Below are 27,753 nucleotides of genomic sequence, written 5' to 3' on the forward strand. Positions count from 1 at the left end.
CTCGCAAGGATCCTGGAGGGGGCCTGGGAGTACGCTTATCCGGTCTACATGTGTTTTGTAGACTTGGAGAAGGCGTATGACCGGGTTCCCAGGGAGTTACTGCGGGAGGTGCTGCGGGAGTATGGGGTGAGGGGGTCTCTACTCAGGGCCATCCAATCTCTGTACTCCCAAAGCGAGAGCTGTGTCCGGGTCCTCGGCAGTAAGTCGGACCCATTTCCGGTGAGGGTTGGCCTCCGCCAGGGCTGCGCTTTGTCACCAATCCTGTTTGTAATATACATGGATCGGATTTCGAGGCGTAGTCGTGGGGGGGGGGGGGGGGGTCTGCAGTTCGGTGGAGTAAGGATTGCACCACTGCTTTTTGCAGATGATGTGGTTCTGATGGCTTCATCGGTCTGCGACCTTCAGCACTCACTGGATCGGTTCGCAACCGAGTGTGAAGCGGCTGGGATGAGGATCAGCACCTCCAAATCTGAGGCCATGGTTCTCAGCAGGAAACCGATGGACTGTCCACTCCAAGTAGGGAATGAGTCCTTACCCCAAGTGAAGGAGTTCAAGTATCTCGGGGTCTTGTTCTCGAGTGAGGGAACAATGGAGCGTGAGATGGGCCGGAGAATCGGAGCAGCGGGAGCAGTACTGCAGTCGCTTTACCGCACCGTTGTGACGAAAAGGGAGCTGAGTCAGAAGGCAAAGCTCTCTGTCTACCGGGCCATTTTCGTTCCTACCCTCACCTATGGTCATGAAGGATGGGTCATGACCGAAAGAACGAGATCGCGGATACAAGCGGCCGAGATGGGTTTCCTCCGCCGGGTGGCTGGTGTCTCCCTTAGAGATAAGGTGAGAAGTTCGGTCATCAGGGAGGGACTCGGAGTTGAGCCGCTCCTCCTTCGCGTCGAAAGAAGCCAGTTGAGGTGGTTCGGGCACCTAGTTAGGATGCCACCTGGGCGCCTCCCTAGGGAGGTGTTCCAGGCACGTCCAGCTGGGAAGAGACCAAGGGGTAGACCTAGGACCAGGTGGAGGGATTATATCTCTTCGCTGGCCTGGGAGCGCCTTGGGATCCCCCAGTCAGAGCTGGTTGATGTCGCCAGGGAAAAGAAAGTTTGGGGCTCTCTGCTGGAACTGCTACCCCCGCGACCCGACCACGGATAAGCGGGAGAAGATGGATGGATGGATGGATGGTTAAAACCAGCAGGCTTCTGCAGCGAGCCCTGAGGCCGTGGCGCTGCAGGCGCTGCCGCTGGGGGCACTCAGCCTGGAATACTGCTCATTCCCCCGTTCTGGCTTCTCTGTGATGTGCTGTAATAGTCGTCATGGTGACGAGCCACGCCATTGCCCTCGCCGCTGCTGCCCGTGAGGCGAAAGGGCTGCGAGGAAGCCTCCACATGCTGCGTTTCACTCCGGCTGTCATCATGAGGCGTGTACACGCTCAGGGGATGAGTGGAGTTGTGTGCAGTGCTGTCCACATGAGGCGTTATAATGGCGCTCATGGGTTATTATGACCGTGTGTAGGAGGCGTATTTCGGACAGAGGAATGCCGCGAGCTCTGCAGGTTATTAACGCAGGAAGTGGAAAGGTGAGCATCCGGGCCAGGCCCATCCCCCACATATACTAATTTAGCAGACCCCCCTCCTTCATCACAACACCTCCACTACGATATGCACAATGGACGACAAGGTTTTCATCATGGAAGTGGAAAAACACACTATTTGATATGATGTAACCAGGGGCAGGGGGAGCCTCGCTCTGGGGAAGCAGTGTGTGGACCTGTCAGCGCAAGGTATGATGCCGAATTTAACAATAACATTTAAATAATTGGTTTAAACGGCATAATAATAAGGACGATCTTCCGTTCTGTGATTCTCCAGAACACACATGTTGTGATATTAGGGTCGTGTGTGTGTGTGTGTGTGTGTGTGTGTGTGTGTGTGTGTGTGTGTGTGTGTGTGTGTGTGTGTGTGTGTGTGTGTGTGTGTGTGTGTGTGTGTGTGTGTGTGTGTGTGTGTGTGTGTGTGTGTGTGTGTGTGTGTGTGTGTGTGTGTGTGTGTGTGTGTGTGTGTGTGTGTGTGAGGCGGCGGCGGCATGGCATGTGTGTGTGGATGATACAGCGACAGTGAGGGAACGTGTGTATGTTTCTGGAAGTGAAACGAGGAAGCAGAAAAACAGAGGTCTGTGATGTATTTTGTGAAACAGAAGAACAGCTAAATAAATGCAACGGCCTCCCAAGAAGAGCTCGCCTCTCTCCAGTCATTTAAAGGGGACCTATCATGCAAAATGCACCTTTGTACGTCCTTTATACATGAATATGTGTCCCCGGTGTTCCAGGGAACTCACCAAGTTTCAGAAAACACAACCCTCTCTATTTTCCTCCTTTGCCAAATCTCTAAAAACAGAGGCTGCAACGGATCTGAAAAAAACGGATCCAGATTTCAACACTTTTCTACGTCACAAAGAAGTGCTCCGCTTATTGGTCAACTCTCCACCTATCATGGGAATGAGCCACGGCCACGTGCATTGCCAAACCTCTCATTCGCATATAGGCTATCGGCAGGCTAAATAATCAACACCCCAGTCACATCTGTGTTTTTGCCTGCTTTTGCCAGTATGTCTAAGCCAGTTAAACGTTGTGCTGTTGTTGGCTGCAAGACTCGGGACAGGGGACTGCATGCAATGCCATCAGTGGAAAAAGAAAATAATCTGTGGCTAGACTTCATTTTTCAAGGGACATGTGCCAGAAGACCCCGGCAGATTTCTGTTTGTGTGTTCCAAATATTTTACCACGGACATGTTTATGAACTTCTCTCAAGTCCAACACGGATATGCCTCCAAACTAATGCTAAACCCGGGATCAATACCAACCATCCGGGACCAGGCCAGTGAGGACACATCCAAATTTGAAGCTGTAAGTTTTTATTTAGCGGTGTTTTTCCTGTTAAAGCTATCTCTAGTTTGTATATGTAGCATGTAGCATGTAGCTTTGCCGTATCAATATCACCTCAAACCCAAATAGTAATCTGTTAGGTGTTTATATGTTTTTGTAACATTTTATTTTATTTTGTATGCTCCGCAGTCTTTGCTTTGTCTTTTATTTTAATTATCAGGCATTTGCTAAAATGTTCAGACATACTGCCGTAATGGCGATCTGTGTGAAGGCTGTAAAGCCACGCCCTAGCCGATAACACAAGTATTTATTCTCCTATTTATTAGTATTTAGTATCCTCTAAAATCATATTGAGTAAGTTATAATAACAAATGTAATCTTCTGTAGGTAAGTGCCGTTTTTTCCAGCGTTATATGTAAAAGCTTTTGTGATTGTAGTCTGTAAGAACGATCAGATATCATCGATCTGTAAGCTAAGCTACGCTACGCTAATGAGACATGCCGTTTTTTCCAGCGTTATATGTAAAAGCTTTTGTGATTGTAGTCTGTAAGAACGATCAGATATCATCGATCTGTAAACTAAGTTACGCTACGCTAATGAGACATGCCGTTTTTTCCAGCGTTATATGTAAAAGCTTTTGTGATTGTAGTTTGTAAGAACGATCAGATATCATCGATCTGTAAGCTAAGCTACGCTGCGCTAATGAGATGCCGTTTTTTGCAGCATTATATGTAAAAGCTTGTGTGTGTTTACTTGCGCACATGAATATAAATGGGGGTGTGTTAGGATACAACACTGTATGTATGCGAGGGGGGACACACACCACGAGTAAAACTGAGCTAAAGCCCCGTTGGTCTGTTGTTGTTGACAAGGCCTTACCTCTAGCAACAGGCTAATTAGTGGCTAGCACTCATTACAGTCAGTCTACTGAGCTCAGCCCCTCTCCAACACATCACCTGTATTGAGTCAGAAACACAGCATGCACGTTACGGTTCAAAACTAACTCGGATTGGAAAAGGCTAAGCAAAGAGCTTTGCTAAATAGAGAGTTTTAGCCCCATCTTTTGGGATTTCAGACTATATTTATCCAAATAGTATTTTCTCATCCTGAATACTAAGTTGAGATGATTTTGTTCTAACTATGTGTTCTTCTTTACAGGCCAGCACCTCACATACTTACTAATTAGTAGGGATGCACGATATTGGTTTTTTGATACCGATACCGATAACTTCCTGCTTCTCAAGACCGATACCGATAAAAAAAAAAAAATTACGCCACTAATTATTTTAACGCGATTAACGCATGTGTATTTTTTTACCTTGGCCGCCCCGTAGTTTCAGAGCGCATCGAGTTTAAAATACCATCTACAAGCTGATACTGACAGCCCCGCTCCTGCCGCCCGCTTGTGGCAGACCACACTTCCACGCTCACCGGCAGGCACCGACTGGCCATCTGGAGGACCGGGAGGGTGTGTGTATGTGTGGTCCGAGCGAGCGAGAGAGAGACCTTACGTGCATTGTTGTTGTTAGCATCTGGTGCTAGCTAGCTGCGCTAACGGATATAAGGAGCTGTTTAAATGAAAACAGAGGGGCGACATTTCGCCACAAATGCGCCGAGCACTTGACTTTATGCAGGAAGCCAGACAGTGGGACATTGTACGAAAAGTCAGCACACTCAGCAACATGATTGCAGCGTCCAGGCAGCTCCGGTTCGAGCATATGCCTTGAGTTTCACATAGCTCCAACGTGCGCGCGCAGACACACACACACACACTTTGTATTGTATTATTGTCTTCGTACGCTTTTAACACACCATCGTAGCGATGGCGATGTTTCAGGTGACTGATCAGGTTGGAAGTATTAGGGAGCGCTGGATTTGTGAAGAACTCCCCTCTTCCTAAACCACTAATACCACAGTACTGGCAAAACGGGAGGAGCCGAGTGAAAAACAAGCGCCCCTCATCCCAATCCACCCACACCGCAGTATTTTTTCTTTTTTTTTACCCAAAAAATATATTGTATATTATCGGGGCTATTAATACTGGTATCGGGTTTATCGGGATGACGTCATAATTCCTAATATCGGACCGATAATTATCGGGCCAATAATTATCGTGCATCCCTACTAATTAGTGACAATTTGTACATCCTTTGCTATTATTTAAAAAAAAAATTATCATGGCGGAAATGAAAGACTGTACCTGGCAGCCCTGCACTACAATGAAAACGCTGAGCGTGCACAAGCCACTACATCCACTGGAAACCCTCTGTATAAACTGCAGTTCCCAAAGGCCAGGAAGGGAGAATGCAGAGCAAAACCAGTAAAGACTGACCCCACATTCCGTAAGTGTTTAAAATATTTATTATACAACTATTTACAAATATAAAATAAAAAAATTAGAAAGAACTTTCAGTTTTTTACATGCATATACTAATCTAAACCACATTTTTTGTTGTGCTTTTTTTACCATTGCACAGGCTACGTGGCCAACTTGATGGACCTCATCTTCGACCAAGTCTTTGGACCCTGCACCATTATGAGCGACCTGACAGGGAGGAGGTCATCGCCGGGTATGCTACACGGTTCAATTTGGCTGCTGTCTGAACCCAACATCGACATTTCACGGATCAGGAAACTCCCTGCGTATCCTGAGGACAACGCAGGCCGGAAACACCACTCTGATCCTGCGTCCAAGGAAGCCCCAGCACCAGCTCACAAAGCTTCTGTAAAAATATTTAGTGTCATTTATACAAAATACAAGTAGGCTACATTTAATTTTTTTTATGGGTTTTTTTAACCGTTGATTTTGACAATAAAGTTCCGAGTTGATATCAAAATGTGTCGTGATTATTCATGTTTGGATGGGTAAAGAATATTCTGATTTCAAAAGCATAAGGTTGTGTGTGGACTTTTTTGTCGTACACATGGGTGTGTTATGCCATTGCTGTGTAGTATATAATATAATAGTACAATGACAGAATGAAAGATTGCATAAAGCCATATACACCAGTATTTATTTCCATGAACAATATTAGCATTCGTTTTACAATTTCAGTCAAAACAAACAAACCACTCACTGCTCTATTTGTCTCAACTGTAGTCCACCATGTTCAGCTCTGTAAATATTCAACGCATTCTGCAGGGAGAACATATTTAGGCACACAGGCTCCAATCCAGGATGGTCCACCATACAGGTTACAGAGTCCTCAAGTTACTGCATCCGTCTTGACACATTGTGATAAACATATATTGAATGACATGTGAACAATGTATTTAAACAGACAACTTAGTAAAGCTGTCAAAAATGTTACCTGTGGTATCTCCATGCAGCACACATTCTCCGTTCAGAAGGCATCGTGGCGCAATTTGCACAAAGAAGTCAATAACTGAGCTTTTAAAAACACATGAAACTACACACATTGCTGACAACTGAGGTGTTGTTGGAGTTATACTTTTTATCACCCTAAGTTATTCAACTTTCCAACGGTTGTTGCACGATGTTGAAAGAAAAGGACTGTAAACTATTAATAAACACAATGAGGCCATTGTATATATGCTGAAAATATGCGAAACGAGGCATGTCTAAAAAATGATCTGTTTGGTATTTTGAAAAATAAAATGTATAAATATACCTTATATAGGTATGGTCATACACTATATCATTTAAATATAGCATGATAGGTCTCCGAAAGTGGGTTATTCTTTCACACACACATACGGGTTTTGGGCCGAGGGCGACACCGTACTTCCGGTATCCGCCATTTCACGCGAGGTGCAAGCAGAATATCATAGTCTATTGCCGTAATCAATATAGTCAACTCCAAAATACCACATCAATGGCATGATAATATTATTGTGACAAGTGGGGTATTCACCTGGTGTTTCCAGAAGATAGACGTAGATGCTGCCAAAATCGACCGTTTTTCCATACATCTGCAGGCAGTCTGTAAGGGCAATCCGACAACCCACACAGCTCTAGTTTACACTGGTAACGACCTAGAGCACACCCCTCAAGTCCAGAGATGTAATCCGAAGACATGCAGCGATTTCTTCGGTCGTTAATTCAGAAAAAAAAACTAGTGCACTCTGCCTGGCTACGTTAGCTAGCTGTTTATATTAGCACCTCCAGGATATTAGCACCTCCAGGAAAATGGCGTATTTATATATATATATATATGGCGCGCATTGCATTGTGGGTAGCTCGTGACGTCACTGTGTGTGAAAGAATTGAACCTGAAGCTTGTTGCTTCTGCCCTCCTCGACTACGGTCTGGGAGGCGACAGGAAAGTTCAACACACAGATGGCCAGTCTGCCCCTTTGTAGCATATTATTTCGATGAGAGATGAGCAGATCGCCACTGGGCTTTCAACTAAAGACACAGCCACGCAAAAACTGCGGCATTTGTACAGCTCTTTATGGGTACTGCAATTAGTGAAGTGCTTTCCTCCGTGGTGAAACGATCAGCACTGCACCACAGAGGAAAGCAGCAGAAAGTCACCTGGAGTTAAAGAGAGCGGGGCTAAGTTGCGTGCATGGCTTCCTTATATGGAATGCCCTTTGCGCCACAATTCGCGTGTTTATTCGTGCGTAGTTTCGCGCGGATTAACGGGGAGGTCCGTTTATTCCCGCGAAACTACGCGCGAATAAACGGGGAGGTCCGTTTTATAAACGGGGAGGTCCGTTTGAGTTCAAAGTTTCAGTAACCAATCAGTGAAGAGCAAAGCCAGTCCAAAGCAATCTGTAGATGAAAAGTTCCTAACATTGTGAGGCTGTAAATTGTACGATATTCCAGATTCAGGGGACTATGTATTAATTTGGCTTTCAATATAATAAATATATCAATCAATATAACCTGCCTTGTCTTTTAAAATAAAATCGCCTTATCTTACTGAAGTTAAGGGTATTTATGTCTCCTTAAATCACCTTTTAAATGTACTTCTTATAACATGGCATGGTGTAACATATCAAAATGTTCAGTCTCTGGTCTTGCTACAAATGCAATGTCACTCACCTTAGAGCACTGTTTTATGAGATACTTAGCTTAGAAATCAGATTTTTGGAAAACTTCAAAACTCTTGTGAAAACACAGATGTACTCATGTCATTCATTTTTTTGGTGTTTCAGATTGGGTTTACCAACGTTTTTGGTTCACAAAAGTAGTGAAATATATGAATTACACTATATGCCTATATACATGTGTTGTTCATGTCTAAAACGAAAATGTGTAAATTAGAATTTGGAGTAAAATAGTTCTATCACTCTACTTTAACCACAGAAAAGTTACATCAGGACTGATTCATGACTTCATATTCCATACTGAGGTTCATGTGATGTGTACAAATACAAATTGAGCATTACAACTTTTTTTTCAACCAAATATTTATGTTAACATAAGAAACTGTAAAATCCAACCTGATCTCACCAGAATGCGTGACTCCACCACGACTCCTTAACACCACAATGCGTGGTGGAGTCACGAACTTTGTTACATTTACGTGTCGGTACCACGCAAACAACCCCAATGAAAAGTGAATGAGGCTCCTTTGTCGTGGTGCACACACGCATTTCTACAACGTCCTGCAGTGAGCTTTTATTCTATACAACGTTTTTTAAATCTACTTTATAGCTTGGAGTAACTCACGGGAGGCTTCTTTTATTTTATTTGTATTCATAATTATTTTAATTTTTCGTCAGAATGTAAAAATTACATTAGTTACGAATTTGTGTTCTCAAAAAACAGTGCATTGTGTGTAATGCAACTGTGATTTTTATTAAATTAGTTAGTTTTTAAGGAAGGCCAGAGCTTCAGCTGTGTCAAATAGATTGTTCCCTTGAGTTAACGTTATTTAAAAGATAATGATCATGTCCCCTGTATTGTATTACGAGCGTCCATTCCCATTGGATAACGGATAATTTTACACCCGGAAGTAAGTAGCCTATTCTCCTTACTGTCGATTGATTTTACAGTGATATTTGCACTACTCATCGACTAAAAAACACCAGATTATCCTTGTTAATTACACAACATTGATTGGTTTGAATTGTTTACAATGCTTTTGTATTTCCCCCCTTCGATTCGGAGAAACAAATATTTTTTCGGAGTTTTAGGATGGCCGAAGACACTATACTACCCAGAATCCTCAGCTATCGTTTGGGACTACACCATGTGCTTAGCTTGACAAACCCCGTGATCAGTCCTCAACCTCTGTGATTGGATGTGCGAAGTTTACACAGAGCGTCAAAAAGGACTTTGAAATGGAATGAAACCCATCGACGACACACTATTCAAAACAGGAATCGAACGTGTCCTACCCCCCCCCCCCCCCCTTAGGTCACAGGCTCCTCGAACAGTGCTACGCAATAAAACAGATACACAGAAAAAATAGTGCAATAAGAGTCTATATACAAGTGATTGGAATATGATATATTAGATAAATAATTTCTAAGTAGCAGCCAGATGAATGTTATTTCTAAGTTCAGGTGTTTAATAATCGTATAGCCTGTGGGATGAAGCTGTCTCTGTGTCTGGTGGTTTTAGTCCGGATGCTGCGGTACCGCCTGCCAGACTGCAGCAGACAGAACAGTTTGTGGCTGGGGTGATGGGGTCTTTTATAATCCTGAGGGCTTTCTTTAAGGTTAACCTGGTATTTTTACTCCACTACATTTATTTTAGTTACTTTACAGATTTGGATCAATGATGTGAAATATAAACAACCCTTAAATCAGACTTTAGTTACACCTGAATTAAATTCAGTGAAGGTGATTGTCAAGTGCCAACAATCAGGAGAGATATTTGATAGTTGGTGCTTGAGAAGACTAAATATTTATCTGCAGATCCCTTTAAAGCATATTCATTACTCGTTATTCTCTAATAGTTCATTAAAGACTGTATATAATTGCTATTTTGCACATCCCTTTCAAGATTTCAAGATTTTCTAAGGTTTATTGACATATCATATACACAACAGTGTAGTTATGCAATGAATGAAAAACCTGGGTCACAGGTTCCTCAACAGTGCATTACAAGACATCTATCAATGTGTGTATACTTCCACCATTACACTGTCGTATTCTGCACATTTCTTTAAATAAAGCCTTATTAGTTAGCACATCCTCCTATCAGCCACTAAACTGTTTTACTCTAGATATCATTTGAGTATCTTCTTGATATTTTCTATTCTATATAATTGACCTTCTACTTTCCCACTATTTTGTATGTACTCAATTTTTCCCTTTAAACTGGGTTTTCTTCGGAAGTTTTTCCTTGTACGATGTGAGGGTCTAAGGCAGGGGTGGGGAACCTCCGGCCCCCGGGCCGTATATGGCCCGCGAGACCATTTGGTTTGGCCCTCGAGGTAATTTATAAACACACGCAAAAAAGAAAAAAATTAAAGAAATCTAGACCGCAAAAATAATTAAACAAGCGAGTGCCTGTTTTTCCTGGCAACGATCATGGTCCTTGAACACAACACGAGCCTAACGTGTCATCACGTGGTATATGTCTCGTCTGACAGGGGTGCAGTGCTGACGGAGAGCACCAGAACGCCACTCCGGGACTTCAAAAAATTGCAGTACCCATAAATCCGTAGGCTACACATGCTGCAGTTTTTGCGTGGCTGTGTCTTTAGTTGTAAGCCCAGTCGCGATCTGTTCATCTGTCATTCTGATCATACAGTCAATAACTGTGTTGTTATTAGCATCTGGTTAGCTAGCTATGCTAACGAATATAAGAAGCTTTTTCTCCAACCAGTGAGGTAAAGGCACATCTTTATAGGATCATTATACTTATCAAAAAACAAGAGAATAAAGTAAACAGGTATAAAATACTATATGACAGTAAAAAAAAGTTGTTATTAATAAACAAGAATACAGTTTGAAAGGAGAGTGATTTGTAAAATATCCATAAAGAAAAAGTAAATCTGCTTACAGTTCCGTTTCATATGGGTGTTGAGAGATGTTTCCATAGATCTCTTCATTTTGCTCTCAAAGTGCACCAGAGTGATGCTTTTAACTTCAACATTTAAAAATAAATCTTCCCATGGGGAGCATGCCCCCAGACCCCCCTAGAGGAGGTTAGGTCTCCCCCCACTTAAATCATGTCCACATGGATAGGAAACTAAATACATTTGCACACATCTTGTGTCCATATCTTTCTGTTTGGGTGGTCATGCAACAACTGTGCACGTGAATGCATGCGCGAGTCAGGGTAAGATATCTGGATTAAGAGGTTGCTTTTTCTTTGCACAGCATGAAAGAAAGGCCAAATGAATGGGCTGTGATTTTTAAGCAGAGGTCAATAATTTGTACGGCCCTCGGAGGATGTTGCAAAAATTGAAATGGCCCTTGAGAGGAAAAAGGTTCCCCACCCCTGGTCTAAGGACAGAGGGTGTCGTATTGTCATACTGATATTCTGTACACACTGTGAAGACCACTGAGACAAATGTAACATTTGTGATATTGGGCTATATAAATAAACATTGATTGATTGATTGACTCTTAATATTTAAATGTTTTCATAAAATATAACACATTCAAAAGTGCTTTACAAAAATGAAAGACATTAAGAAAAAGGCATTTTAAACAGTCATTAAAAAGCAACACAATCTTCCTGCATTGCAATTACTCTAAACGTGTAATAACGTGCTTTAACCAGTAGGTTGTTTGGGTTAAAAGGCTGTCAAGTTTACAGTGTTAACAAAATAAAATATACTGCTGTTTCCGGTTTAGTTTACGACGAATATTATTTTGGTATTGTTTTGATATTTGTAACACAAAAGCGATGGAAAAAACCCATAGCAACAAAAAAAGGATGGTCTTAACATGACCCAGTCGTCTAGTAGTTAATAAAAACAATAATATCAAAACAAAATATTACTATTAACTTTATTGTGAAATTAAAACAGAACGGTAAAAGAATAGTTTCCGGTCTATTCTGATGCCCGATCTCTGTAGATAAATAAAGAACTACGACAGATATGTAATATTTAATGCAGCCAAACCATTTATTACAATGCATTCATGTGATGACTTTCAAAGAGTAAAGCAAGCACTGCTGAATAAAGTATGATTTTCTCTTTTACGAAACGTTTTTTTTCATATGGAATGCAGTTGGAGGTCAACCAATCAAAGAGCTTGAGGACTGATCACGGGCAGAGCTATTTAATAGAAGAGTTACGACACCGGAAGTCCAAAAACGGTTATCGTCACGTGGTTCATGTAGACGAGGGATCGTTCCCCGGAAGTTCATGGCGGGCAATGTGAATGCATTGATAACAGGAGATAGAACTACGATTTTTGGTAATTATTAGTGAATAAAGGTTTTGATTTGCAATATTTATACAACAAATCGATATGTGTATGTATTTACATCAATATGTTTTCAAAAATAAAATCGAATTTGCTAATATTAAGTGATAATATTAGGATTAGTGTGAACAACTAGTTTACATGTTACTAACAGTGCCTTGGTTAAAGAGCCTGTTGCTGTTTATTTATAGCTTTGAATTCTTTCAAACCAATATTATCTTCTTAAACTTGTATGGTAGTCAGGAGCATCACTTTCTAATGTTTATTGATACATTTAGAGGGAGGGGATCTAAAGTAATGCTTTAAAATTCAGATTGGATTCATTTCTACCATTTTCTTAAATTCATGGTAGTTTCAGTAATCCCCTGGTAATTGAGGACACAAGTTATCTAAATGACTAATGTCGTCTTTATGGCTTTCAGAAAGGACAGGAGACCGACAGGATATGATGATGATGATGATGATGATGATGATGATGATGATGATGATGTTAAATGTGTTGCTTTAGGAACATCCATTGCAAATACATGGAATTCAATAAACATAGAAGAGCATATCATGCAGTTTGTCGGTGCCTTTTCCTCCGTGTTGTCCTGGTTTGCTGTGCTGCCTCCTCGTCGCCACCATGGTTTGCTGTGCTGCCTCCTAGTCGCCACCATGGTTTGATGTGCTGCCTGGGGATGCTCAAATCGCTCAGAGAAAGGAGTACGAATGTACGGCTTCCCCACTGACACAGAGCGGAGGAAAAAATGGCTGGCTCAAGTCAGCAGGAGCAATTTCACGACCAACAGCAACAAAATATGTGATTTATATACAAACACTGCATTTGCACTTTTTCACAAAACGAAAACCACACCATTGGGAAAGCTTAATGTTTTGTTTAATACAAAAAAACAGGGAAAGGCTTGAAAAACACTGAGAGTTGAGACTCAGGGTGCAGGGTGAGGGTCTCAGTGCAGGTATTCAGGCTCCATTGAATCCCCCTCTGGTTCTTGTGCTGAGAGAGGGAGCAACAGACAGGAGAAAGGGTTATACACACCTATATAGCACACCTATTGCCTTGGGGAGATAACGTGTTTACTTATATAAAACAGTAGTATTAAACGTACCTTGTGTTTTCACTCTCACTTAAGTCCCTCTCCCTTTGCCATCAATCCAGAATCAGCTGGGCTGCAACATTATACAGACAGGTAATAATCAACAGAATCACAAGGACACAATATGGCTCTGCTAAAAACACTCACTCTTACACGCACCAAAGTTAATTTATATTTAACTCCCTCCACCCCCGCATACAATCCCGTTTAGAAGCCCCTCTTCTCTAATTCAACATGTTGGACGAAATGACATTAAGAGAACGGAATTTACAATTAAAAGGCTGTTCAACGTGTGTTGCTAACTTGCTTCGGTATGCTAGCTTAATCTGTTATCTGTAAACGTTCCCTAAATCTACTAATTTAGGGATAATCCACTGACATCCTTTAATACACATGTTCATTTGAATCAGATGTACTGATAATATCCGCAATATACATCTTTAAACTTCTTCTTACCTTTAAAAGTCCGTCACGAACGGTGTATTATGCTGCAACTCCACAGCTCTGCCAGCCTTGGCGCTAACTTCCGGGGAACGATTGAGAGGCTCCACGATCCGCCATTGCTGTAAAAAAGTGGTCCATTGGAGTGAACGGAGATGTCGTAACTCTTCTATTAAATGGCTCTGATCACAGGGTTTGTCAAGCTAAGCACATGGTGTAGTCCCAAACGATAGCTGAGGATTCTGGGTAGTGTAGTGTCTTCGGCCATCCTAAAACTCCGAAAAAATATTTGTTTCTCCGAAAATACAAAAGCATTGTACACAATTCAAACCAATCAATGTTGTGTGATTAACAAGGATAATCTGGTGTGTTTTAGTCGATGAGTAGTGCAGATATCACTGTAAAATCAATCGACAGTAAGGAGAATAGGCTACTTACTTCCGGGTGTAAAATTCTCCGTTATCCAATGGGAATGGACGCTCGTAATACAATACAGGGGACATGATCATTATCTTTTAAATAACGTTAACTAAAGGGAACAATCTATTTGACACAGCTGAAGCTCTGGCCTTCCTTAAAAACTAACTAATTTAATAAAAATCACAGCTGCATTACGAACAATGCACTGCTTTTTGAGAACACAAATTCGTAACTAATGTAATTTTTACATTCTGACAAAAAATAAAAATAATTATGAATACAAATAAAATAAAAGAAGCCTCCCGTGAGTTACTACAAGCTATAAAGTAGATTTAAAAAACGTTGTATAGAATACAAGCTCACTGGGGACGTTGTAGAAATGCGTGTGTGCACCACGACAAAGGAGCCTCATTCACTTTACATTGGGGTTGTTTGCGTGGTGCCGACACGTAAATGTAACAAAGTTCGTGACTCCACCACGCATTGTGGTGTTAAGGAGTCGTGGTGGAGTCACGCATTCTGGTGAGATCAGGTTGGTAAAATCTCAATATTTACAATACAGGGTTCATACACTTTTTCACCAATGATTTTAAATGACTCTTTCATGTGGCCTCGCCCATATTCGAAATATTGAATATGTTACAACACAGTTTGCATTTAGCACGTCTTGGGTCAATGTCTTTTGATAACCACAATTGGTACTTATTCTTTAGAAGCCATACATTGTTGAAACTGTACTTCCCTGGCATCTTTATATCAAATAGTAGCTCCTGTAGACTAGAGGGCGTGATTGTAAACATCTCTCACCAGCGAAATACTTCCACTAGGGGTGTAACGGTATCCGTATTCGTCCCGTACCGTCACGGTTCGGACGTCACGGTTCGGCACATGCAGTCACACGGCGAATACGCCTTTTTTTTACGAGTGGGAAAAAAGTAATTCAGGGCAGTATCCACTACACTATATATAATCCAGGGGGCGGTATTGCGCCTAAAAGCTGTTTGCCAGCCGCCCTTAAACAACAAATGAAGAACAAGAAGAAACACAACAACAAAACGAACAAAATACAAGAAGAAGAAAAGTTAGTATGGTGAGTTCAGATAACACACAGGAGCTAGAACCCACCTGCTTCTTTTAAATCAGCTGTGTGGGGACATTTCGGGTTCCCTGTGGACTACAATAACGATGAGGTGTGCGAGTGGTGAATCGGACGAGGACGGTGTGTCGGCGTTGTTCTACAGCGGTGCTGTATGCTAATGGGAACACGCTCCAAACATGCTAAATCATATCAGAAGGCATCACCCATATTTGCCAATCACCGGAGCCCGGCAAAAGACAACAGCTGTTCAACAGCTGATCCCCGCTGTTTTTAAGAAGCCAATAGACATGAGAGCCGAGAGACCAAAAATAAATAACGGAAGCTTTTGGCATATGTTTTTTAACGAATTTGCTCTCTTGAAACACTTTCTTATTATTTATAATGTAATATTTTCAAGACGTCCTTTTTAGTTTTACAGCTTGATGAAACCTTTTTGTTTGACATCAGCCATTATAGATAATATGGCCATCTGAGTGTGTGTGGTACTGTTTGTGGTTTGTTTTTAACTGTTTAATACAGTTAATTATTCAAAATGTCAGAGTTCTTTATTTTTAAACTGAAACTTGCACTACTGTTCAAACATAAATAACAACAAACCTGGAATTATGCATTTGGGACTTTTTTTTGCTTTTTTGTTGTTGTACCGAACCGTGACCTCCAAACCGAGGTACGAACTGAACCGTGACTTCTGTGAACCGTTACACCCCTAACTGCCACAGTTGCCATTTTACGTTTCATTATACGATACAGTATTTATTATCATTATAGTATTACTATTTCGGCGATTAGATAACATATACATTATATTTGATGCAACTTTAGTTATATTTCCATGACTTTTCCGAAACTTTGGGAAAAATATTGCATTCCATGACTTTTCCAGGTTTTTAATGACTGTACGAACCCTGACAATATGAGAACTTTCTCAACCAACTATTCTCAACAACTAAATGTAACGACAGGGGGGAGCAGTGCCAAGGTCTTTGTCTGTCTTCCAAGACAGTGGGTCTGGCTGCTGTGTAGGTGGGGGTGATGGTGCATGGGCTGCTGGTGGCTGTGTCGGTGGGAGGGAGGTGTGCTAGGCGAGACTTCTTTGCTGGCTGGGTTGATCGTGATGGCTGTGGTGGAGGCCTTTGTACCGAGGTGTATCTTAATCTTGTGGCAGGCACAGATGGAGATGGAAGCTGCTGTAGTGATGCTGGTCCTCTGGTCCTTGGTGGTGATGGCTCTGGTGAAGGCCCTTGAGCCACGGTAGATCTTGGCACAGATGGAAGTTCTTGCTGCTAGGCCCAGGCAGCTGTGAAATCGGAAAGAAATATAGGACAATAATTACTACTAAGTTCATTAAAATATAAAGTTCAAGCTGAATGTTTCTCAAGCACAAATAACAATGCACAACTCAAAATAAAATGGGGAGGTGGGACAGGAGTCTCTCTCTCTCTCTTACAACCTATTTAACTAAACCCACACAATGAAAGTACACTATTACTGTAATATTTACATTTACCTATCTTCAAATGGATCCTTGTTGTTGTTGCTGTATTCTCCAGGTTCTGATGCTCCATCTCCACTGCTGCTAGTGTTACAAGTCTGCTGTGCAGAGCTGGTAATCAGATAATAAGCCTGTTGAACAGGAGAAAAGAATGAAGCAGAGGGAAAGTTGCTGCCGTTTGTGTGGTTGTCCTAGCCAGAATTTATTAAACACATTAATAAATTCACTTACAAATTATATCCGTTCTCTATTTATCTAATCATTCTCTGGTTTGACGCCACATATCTCTGCGTTGTGTGGTCGAATGAATATGACTTCCTTCTTGCCAACCAGCTTTATTATCTGTGCAAACAGAATATAAGGAAATGGCTTCACCAGCTTTCTACCTCAATACTTCTCAGTGAGGCTTGAAGCTAACTGAGAATGTAATCATACATTTAGCCAATCAAAATAACTATGTCAGACATATTTCGTTTTCTAATCAAAAATGGACATAAATCTACATGCCATATTATGACTTTCATGAAGGATTAAAGCCTTTTTCATTTACAGTATATAATACAGTGATAACAGATAACACACACAACCCGACTGTACTCACTTTAACATGGCTGTTGTACAGGCACAATATTAGCATAGCATTAGCGCTTTAGCATTTAAATAATATGAACAATTATGACCTCAGACCAGCATTTCACATATTTATAAAAACAGAATAAACTTGAAATGTAAGCCAGACTAGTGCATGGGACTCATACACATAGTAACATTTGTAGAGCTACATTATTCAGGGAGCAACAGCCTGTGTTAAAGAAGCTAGCGGACGCCATTAGCCATTAGCCACACGCTAGTAGCGTAGCTCACAGAATGACATTAAACTACACATAATACAGTTTCAAAGACACTTCTTGGATCGAAATATGACATAATCTGTGTACACACTACTAACCTGTTGAACAGGGGAAATGAATGAAGCAGAGGGAAAGTTGCTGCCATGTGTGTGTCTGTCGTTTCTCTCATAGATATATATGGTTTCTCTAAGGCTAAACCGGAAGTGGGGCTAAGAACGGCGAACTTAAAGATAACAATACCATTAGCACTCCTAGTGGTGACTTTTTGAACTGCAAACAAATTATAACAAAATGCTTTAAGGCAGCACACTGTTTGAAGCGCTGCACATTATATAAACTAACGCTACACACGGCAACGACATTAACTGCAAACAGTCGTGACTTGTGTGAAGTGTAACATTAAACAATATATTAACATATTAAATATAACATTTATGACACCACTCGTTCCACTCAGTAACCCTCTTTGTTCTAAGACATGTGATAGTCTATACCAGGGGTGGGGAACCTCCGGCCTCCGGGCCGTATACGGCCCGCGAGACAATTTGGTACGGCCCTCGAGGTAATTTATAAACATACGCAAAAAAGAAAAAAATGTAAGAAATCTAGACTGCAAAACAATTAAACAAGCGAGTGCCTGTTTTTCCTGGCCAAGGTCAGGGTCCTTGACACAACACGAGCCTACGTGTCATCACGTAGTATATGTCTCGACGTCTCGACTGACAGAGGTGCAGTTCTGACGGAGAGCACCAGAACACTACTCCAGTACTTCAGAAATTGCAGTACCGATAAGGAGCCGTACACATGTCGCAGTTTCTGCGTGTCTGTGTCTTTAGTTGAAAGCCCAGTGGCGATCTGCTCATCTGTCATACTGATCATACAGTCAATAACTTTGTTGTTATTAGCATCTGGTTAGCTAGCTATGCTAACGAATATAAGAAGCTTTTTCTACAACCAGTGAGGTAAAGGCACATCTTTATATGATCATTATAGTTATAAAAAAATAAGAGAATAAAGTAAACAGGTATAAAATACTATATGACAGTAAAAAAAAGTTGTTATTAATAAAGAAGAATACAGTTTGAAAGGGGAGTGATTTGTAAAATATCCATAAAGAAAAATAAATCTGCTTCCAGTTCTGTTTCATATGGGTGTTGAGAGATGTGTCCATAGATCTCCTAATTGTGATCTCAAAGTGCACCAGATTTATGCTTTTAACTTCAACATTTAAAAAAAAATCTTCCCGGGGGATCATGCCCCCCGGACCACCCTAGAGGAGGTTAGGTCCCCCTCCCACTTAAATCATGTTCACATGTATAGGAAACTAAATACATTTGCACACATCTTGTGTCCATATCTTTCTGTTTTGGTGGTCACGCCACACCGTGCACGTGCATGCATACGCGAGTCATGGTGAGATATCTGGATTAAGAGGTTGCTTTTTCTTTGCACAGAATGAAATGAATGGGCTGTGATTTTTGTTTTTTTAAGCAGAGGTCAATAATTTGCACGGCCCTCTGAGGATATTGTAAAAATTGAAATGGCCCTTGAGAGGAAAAAGGTTCCCCACCCCTGGTCTATACACTATCATCTTCTCCATCCATTTACACAAGTGTGATGTTAATGCTATGGGTCTGTAGTTACTGCCCATGATTAAGTACGTAAAATATGCGCACTTCGACCATGCACTGCGTGGGTGTAAAATTACTACAATCTGCTTGTAGAGTAATGTTCTAAGTGTGGGTCAGACATTCGATATGGCCTGGTTCGAGTCTCGGAGTGGAATATTTTTCTCTCCAGCTTTTTTTCTTATCTGTTTTGAATGACTTATAATCTTTGTATTTAATGGGGGGCTGTGGCTCAGTGGATAGTGTACTGGACTTCAAATCAGGTGATAGCAAGTTTGAATCCCACTGCAGTCAACATAGTCGTGTCCCTGGGCAAGACACTTCACCCTCAAATTAAGGTGGTAGCCTGTCTTCTGCGTTTCACAGCAAAGAAATGGGAGGGTATCATCCTCAGTATTAGTGTTGCTCCAGCTGAAAACTATACCCAACCATATCAAATTAATTGTACCACAAAATGGTTCTGAGACTTATTCAGAAATGTATACAAAGGTTCATCACAAACACTGCAGCATTTTCTGATTTTATTTCATTGCATGCTTCAGAATAGTATTATATATTGACAGAGATGGGGTGGTTACTAAAAAAAAGTAATATATTACATATTACTTTTAAAAAAAAGTAATATATTACACTACTTCGTTACTCTCTACATAAAGTAACTCGTTACTTTACTCGTTACTTTACTCGCAGGGCCGGCCCGCCCCTCCCTGCAGGCAGATCACGCAGACTGCTAAAGTTTCAAATGTTCTCTTTAGTTCAGTTTCCATTGTCGCATAAGACTGATCCAGATCCTGAATGTTTTCCTATCTGACCATGGCTGTCCTCTGTCTCCTGCTATCTGTATATTTTGCGCAGTCTATCTCTGCTCACGCTGTTGCGTCGGTGTGTTCTCCTGCGTGTTGGCCCGGGCCCGGCGCTACAAGGGGGCAAAAGGGGGCATTGCCCCCTCAGTTGTATTCTTTGCTCCCTCACTTTGAGCATCATTCATCCATCGAAAAGTAAAATAAATGTCACAATTATTAAATAACTTTAAATAATTATTTCCCCCAACAGACATTACTATGTTTAGATCAGATATGTGGGCAGGCAGCATGGGCGGCGCCAGGATTTTTTTGCTGCAGTAGCTTAGCAGTTGCTATATGACAGCACGGCGTTGCTAGTTAATTTTCTAAATAAATAAACAAACAATACCAGTGGGCCAAGCACGAGCCTGTTCATATTATAGCGTTCACCGCTATTCAAAATCACAGATCACGAGCCTTCAATGTCGAAAACGTTGTCTTTATTTTCTGGTAGGCCTATTGACGGCCACAGCCACGCCGTACAGAACCAATCAATAACACTCATTATGACTTTTCACACTCGAACACAACTCCTACCGTCTCGTACTCCCTCCACACACACCGGAAAATGCACACACACACACCTGGAAGGGGCGGTCTCTCACTAACTCCCACAAACAACATTGCCTAAATTACTTTACAAATGTACTAAACTGTGCACATCTGATAACTGACATAACTATTAACTTGGACACGCTACAATAATATCATTAATATTTACATTAAAACATTCCTTTGACACTTATAACATTACTTTGCAAGGTTAAGCACAACCAACATAAGTTGGTAAAAGCAGAATTTGAACACTGTTTCTGTGCTCCTACAATATTTGTGTATAATAGGCGTGTGGTGCAGTGGGTTGAGTGTTGGTGTTCGGATCAAGGGGTCACAGGTTCAAACCCCACTGCAGTCTGCATGTCGTTGTGTCCCTCCGCAAAACACGTCACCCCAAATTGCTCCTGTGGGGATTTCCCACAGTATTGAGTATGTAAGTCGCTTTGGATAAAAGTGTTTAACAAGTGACATGTAATATAATACCATTACACCCTAAGCATACAATAGAGATCGTTCACTGTTTCAACTGGCATGCTGTGGCATTTAACCACACCGCAAACAGACAGACACACACACACACACACGGATGTCCGGCTCCGTTGGAGATCGCGGTCGTTTACGCTGACTTTAGTGATGTGTCGGTCGCGAACGAGCTATTTTTGCGGAGGGATCTAGATCGGCATGAAGGCACATTATCCCGCTTATTACATGGCCACATTCTCAACAAATGGAAATGCTTTTATGGATTTAGAAAATGATTTTATTGATTTAAAAAATTGTTTTATGTATTGATTTAAATTGACATGCATCCGCTAAGAAAAGTAGTCCGTTGTTACTGTTTGAACTAACGTAGCAACGGCAGGAACTGGTCGATAGTGTTTTTGAGGAGATTTTTGATTACAGATTTGAAAACATCGTTGCTTGCTTTAAAAGTAGCACAATTCATTTTGTCAAACCTTGGAAAGTATCTAGATATCCCTGCCCTAATGCAAAAGTAACTGGCAACTGAATATGTGTCGCCATTTGATGTCTATGTCTGGACCGCTGCGTAAAAAGGAGGGTTTCTGCCCCATTACTTCTCTTCTTACTTCTATAAGAATAAAACACGGAGGACGGAGATCTCTTTTTCTCCCCCTCTTCTGACAGCCCAGCAGCTGATCTCAGAGCACGCTCCCCTCTCCTGCAGGGGGGCGTGGTCAGCTGCAGCTCACAGAATCAGCCCCCTGCAAAAACAGCGCTGGAAAGAGCAAATAGAGTGAAATGAGGCATGGCTAAAATGCAGGATCTTTTTGGTATTTTGAAAAAAACCAACTATATTTATATACTTTATATAGGTCGATACAGTAGCCCCTTTTTTAAAATAGTTTTTATAGGTGTTCCTATCTGTTTTGTGTAGGGTGGTTCTACAAGCAAGTCAATGCATTCATTGGGTGGTATCAGAGAGTTGCACGGGTCTGTAAATGCAATGAAAACAATTGGCCACAGCAAATCATTTATATTAAACATGTAATTTTTACTTTTGAATACTTCAGTACAAAGGATGTATTGAATAATTTAAGTGATATATGTGTACACCAGAGGTCGCGTTAACCGAATATTTTTTTTAACAATGACGGACAAATCTGAAAGCAGTCCGTCATTTTGACAGATTAGAACAAACTCGGAACAGCGCCAAAGTTTCCCCGCAGCGAGGCTCCGGTGTTATGCTGTGTTATGCATGCCCTCCAAAAAGGAAATCATACCGTTTCCAAACCTAACTGTGCCGTACAAATCATTGAAATGTCTGTGAGTTTTGGCTTTACGCTGTGCACGCTCCTGCGAGGTGCAGCAGCCATGCATAACACGGCACATGTGAACTGTTCCCCCCCCCCCCCCCCAACAGTTCACGAGCATGCCCCCCCCCCCCGCCCCGCTCCTTGTCAGAGTTGTGTAAAGGCCGACGGGTAATTCTGGATTTTGACAGAAGTTTTACGATCCTGTCCGTCAAAATGACGGGCAGTGAAAAAGTCTAGCGCAACCTCTGGTGTACACATATAAATCATTAGTCAAAACAGGGCTACATTTGATTTAATTAAAAGGTATAATAAGTGGTAAACTGAAGAGCCGTTTGGGAGCCGAAAGAGCCGGCTCTTCTTGGTGAGCCGAGCCAAATGATCTGGCTCACTAAGAAGAGCCGGAATTCCCATCACTAGCTGACTTGTGAGAAATCTTTCCATTTTCAATCTGTGTTCACAGACGGATAATTATAACAACATTAGCCAAGTAACAGTTCACGCTTTAACATACAACGACCCCTGATAGATCTCGCGAGAATGTGTATACATATATATTGATGCATTTTCATAACAAAACAATGGGGTTGCTAAGCCGTTGCTAGGCCAGTTGTTGGAGTTGCTATAGCAATTACATTTCCATTCAACTCTCTGGTTGGTCTGGTGGTGTCTTGCCTTTGAATTCACTGAACACGGGAAATTACAATCCTGCCGTCGGTCCTGCCGTCCTCTCTAGTGTCATGATGAGGTTCAGGTAAAGCACGGTTAATGTATTATATGATTGACTCAATAATATAATACATGACTTTGAGAGTAGGCAATCTAGGCATATTAACACAATTAATTAAACACACTTATCACGGCGACGGTGTACTGAGATTATTATTTTTTCATTTTTTTGCTAGGGGGGCCTTAGTGGCTGCGGGGCCCTAAGCGGCCGCTTATGTCGCTTAATGGGTCGGGCCAGCTCTGACCGTATCGGTACAATGAACGACATCTAGTGACGGATTTTGGAACATTGATCTGATTTTTCTCATGGCAGTTAGAGACAAACCAGGGGACTGTCCATTTGGTGTAGTATTTGATCTAATATTACATTTGGTTTATATATTAGTCACTTTGTTATGAAATGCCAGGTTTTAGGCCTTGATTTGAACATTCAATCCTGGAAATAAAAAAATCCCCAGATTATTTGTTTTTTAATCCTGATATAGAGTAGATAGTAAATCTGATAGGAAGACGAGTTAAGGGATAGAAGAGAAACGGTTATGGTATAATTACAGAGCCTGTCAATGTATACATTGAGGAAATCAATGTTAGTCTGTTAACCAAAGTGCAGCCATCTGATAATATACTATCTATCGTTAAAGATCAGAGGAAAAGAACAGAATGAGAGGGGTCAATCCAGAATACAAATAAAGAAGCAAAGACATTGTAGAGCAGTGAGTTATAGTTAAATTCTTCTCTTTATATGTCTATGGGGTGACGGATCGGGTAGTGACAGCATGGTCCGAAAGAAGAAGAAGAAGACACATGGCAGCAACTTTCCCTCTGCTTCATTCATTTCTCCTGTTCAACAGGTTAGTAGTGTGTACACAGATTATGTCATATTTCGATCTAAGATGTGTCTTTGAAACTGTTCTATGCGTGGTTAACTTTAATGTCATTCTGTGAGCTACGCCACTAGCGTGTGGCTAATGGCTAATGGCGTCCGCTATAGCTTCTTTAACACAGGCTGTTGCTCCCTGAATAATGTAGCTCTACTATGTGTATGAGTCCCGTGCACTAGTCTGGCTTACATTTCAAGTTTATTCTGTTTGTATAAATATGTGAAATGCTGGTCTGAGGTCATAATTGTTCATATTATTTAAATGCTAAAGCGCTAATGCTATGCTAATATTGTGCCTGTACAACAGCCATGTTAAAGGAATAGTCCACGCATTAGATAATTAATCAAAACTTCAGTATTTAGTGAAACATTATGTTTAAACCATACCCTGAAGAAATCAGCGATATTCCCCGGTAAATAATGATTTTATAGCTCTTTTTTATCAAAACCTGTATATTCCGTCTGGCCGCCGCCATTTTTGTCATTTTCAGTAGTCACGTGATGGTCGTGACGTCATCCATGCGTTCACTTTGTCAACACACGGAAACATGGCGGATTATTTGAGTTCGGACTCGTCAGCAGAGGAAGAAGTTTTGACCAATTTGAAGAGATTGGATGGGGGAATTCAGCCATACATATCAGTATGACAATACGACACCCTCTGTCCTTAGACCCTCACATCGTACAAGGAAAAACTTCAGAAGAAAACCCACAGTTTAAAGGGAACATGGGAGAAACCTCAGGGAGAGCAACAGAGGAGGGATCCCTCTCCCAGGACGGACAGACGTGCAATAGATGCCGTGTGTAAATTGAAAAGATAATACATTTGCAACATAGGTAGTCCAAATGTTTGGAAATGCATGTGTGTATAATCAGGAAGATGATATCAGATACTATATGTATGCATGTAGTACCACCCTTGCTAGCGATTCCCTCTCTAGTTTAGCATACTCAGCTTCGTTGTCCCTGGCCATAGAATCACGATTTTATGGGGCCGGAAAAAACTGGGGGGAAATACACACTAGCCGGTACTACGCTATATGGAAAGGCCACCAAAAACTGTCCTGGCCTGGACGCTAAAGGACGTTAAAACGGGGCTAGCCGCTGCAATGGAAATGCGCTATAACATACCTTATTCTTACTCCGAGCACTACTTCTGCTCCTCCGTCGCTTCACACTTGCAGAGGGCGATTTCTCAACTGGCCGAACTGGTGTCCTGGTCGGTGATGACACCAGAAAAACCGATGGTACAGCATCGCCATTAAGTAATGGTTGTTCCATAAATCCCATGTTATGTTTTATCATACTCTCAGAGTAGTCGTCCGGAAATTTGAAATGTTCGCTGCATACATGAGCCTGTGAATCTTTCGGTTCGGGCCGGCCACATTTCGCTAGCCACTGCCTCCGAATGTACTTCTTACGCTTACCTTTTGGCAACAGATGGAACCGAGCATTCCGTGGATTGTTCCTATCAGAATTGTGGCAATATTTCGCGATACAGTGAGGCATATTTGAAGAGAGAAACTACAGTAAATAACATGGAGATCAACGTGTCTTCGAAAACCAAACGCATGGTTTACGTCACGTCCGGAAAATGGCGGCGCCCACAGTGTTGATGTTATTTCGGTATATAATCAGTTTAAAATCACTGATAATGTCATCGGATTAAAAAAAAAAAAAGACTGGCAGAGACTGGTCTGTTTTATCGGACGATAATTATTTAAAAATGAGTGTCATGAGCATACCATTCCTTTAAAGTGAGTACAGTCGGGTTGTGTGTGTTATCTGTTATCACTGTATTATATACTGTAAATGAAAAAGGCTTTAATCCTTCATGAAAGTCATAATATGGCATGTAGATGTATGTCCATTTTTGAATAGAAAACGAAATATGTCAGACATACAGTTATTTTGATTGGCTAAATGTATGATTACATTCTCAGTTAGCTTCAGGCCTCACTGAGGAGAAGTATTGAGGTAGAAAGCTGGTGAAGCCATTTCCTTATATTCTGTTTGCACAGATAATAAAGCTGGTTGGCAAGAAGGAAGTCATATTCATTCGACCACACAACACAACGCAGAGATACATAAATAGAGAAAACGGATATAATTTGTAAGTGAATTTATTAATGTGTTTAATAAATTCTGGCTAGGACAACCACACAAACGGCAGCAACTTTCCCTCTGCTTCATTCTTTTCTCCTGTTCAACAGGCTTATTATCTGATTACCAGCTCTGCACAGCAGACTTGTAGCACTAGCAGCAGTGGAGATGGAGCATCAGAACCTGGAGAATACAGCAACAACAACAAGGATCCATTTGAAGATAGGTAAATGTAAATATTACAATAATAGTGTACTTTCATTGTGTGGGTTTAGTTAAATAGGTTGTAAGAGAGAGAGAGACTCCTGTCCCACCTCCCCATTTTATTTTGTGTTGTGCATTGTTATTTGTGCTTGAGAAACATTCCACTTGAACTTTATATTTTAATGAACTTAGTAGTAATTATTGTCCTATATTTATTTTTCCGATTTCACAGCTGCCTGGGCCTAGCAGCAAGAACCTCCATCTGTGCCTGCACCCAGGTCAAGATCTACCGTGGCTCAAGGGCCTTCACCAGAGCCACCACCACCAAGGACCAGAGGACCAGCATCACTACAGCAGCTTCCATCTCCATCTGTGCCTGCCACAAGATTAAGATACACCTCGGTACAAAGGCCTCCACCACAGCCATCACGATCAACCCAGCCAGCAAAGAAGTCTCGCCTAGCACACCTCCCTCCCACCGACACAGCCACCAGCAGCCCATGCACCATCACCCCCACCAACACAGCAGCCAGACCCACTGTCTTGGAAGACAGACAAAGACCTTGGCACTGCCCCCCCTGTCTTTACATTTATAATGAATAGTTGGTTGAGAAAGTTCTGATATTGTCAGGGTTCGTACAGTCATTAAAAACCTGGAAAAGTCATGGAATGCAATATTTTTCCCAAAGTTTCGGAAAAGTCATAGAAATATAACTAAAGTTGCATCAAATATAATGGATATGTTATCTAATCGCCGAAATAGTAATACTATAGGCAAGGCAAGGCAAGTTTATTTATATAGCACTTTTAAACACAAGGCAATTCAAAGTGCTTTACAAAAAATGAAAGACATTAAGCATTAAAAAAGAAAAGCTAATAAAATGAACATTAAAAGGAAAAATACATGGATAAAAGTTACAGTGCAGTTTAAGATATGAATAGTTCAATTAAAAGCAGCGACAAAAAGAAAAGTCTTCAGCCTGGATTTAAAAGTAATAAGAGTTGCAGCGGACCTGCAGGTTTCTGGGAGTTTATTCCAGATATTTGGAGCATAATAACTGAACGCTGCTTCTCCATGTTTAGTTCTGACTCTGGGGACAGAAATCTGACCAGTCCCTGAAGACCTGAGAGATCTGGATGGTTCATAATTTAGCAGGAGGTCAGTAATGTAATTTGGGCCTAAACCATTCAGTGCTTTATAAACCAGCAGCAGTATTTTGAAATCTATTCTTTGACACACAGGAAGCCAGTGTAAAGACTTCAGAACTGGAGTGATGTGATCCACTTTCTTAGTGTTAGTGAGACCTGTGAAGACACCATTGCAGTAGTCCAGTCTACTGAAGATAAAAGCATTGACAAGTTTTTCCAAATCCTGCTGTGACATTAGTCTTTTAATCCTAGATATATTCTTTAGGTGATAGTAGGCTGATTTAGTAACTGTTTTGATGTGACTGTTGAA

At 41.4% G+C, this 27,753-nt stretch overlaps 1 protein-coding gene across 1 annotated transcript in view; it reads left to right on the top strand.

Annotated features, from left to right (window-relative positions):
• The window catches only part of rbm12bb (RNA binding motif protein 12Bb), a 47,084-nt gene extending 19,824 nt beyond the window's left edge, over window positions 1-27,260 (top strand). Inside the window, exons 3-4 of the mRNA XM_071205868.1 lie at window positions 26,201-26,316; window positions 26,527-27,260. Coding sequence (XP_071061969.1) covers window positions 26,201-26,316; window positions 26,527-26,890 — 480 coding nt within the window. The 3' untranslated portion in view covers window positions 26,891-27,260. The remainder of the gene's footprint in view (window positions 1-26,200; window positions 26,317-26,526) is intronic.
• Window positions 27,261-27,753: the final 493 nt, after the last annotated feature.

Source organism: Pseudochaenichthys georgianus, chromosome 16, assembly GCF_902827115.2.
Source record: "Pseudochaenichthys georgianus chromosome 16, fPseGeo1.2, whole genome shotgun sequence".
In the NCBI taxonomy this organism is placed as follows: Eukaryota; Metazoa; Chordata; class Actinopteri; order Perciformes; family Channichthyidae; genus Pseudochaenichthys; species Pseudochaenichthys georgianus.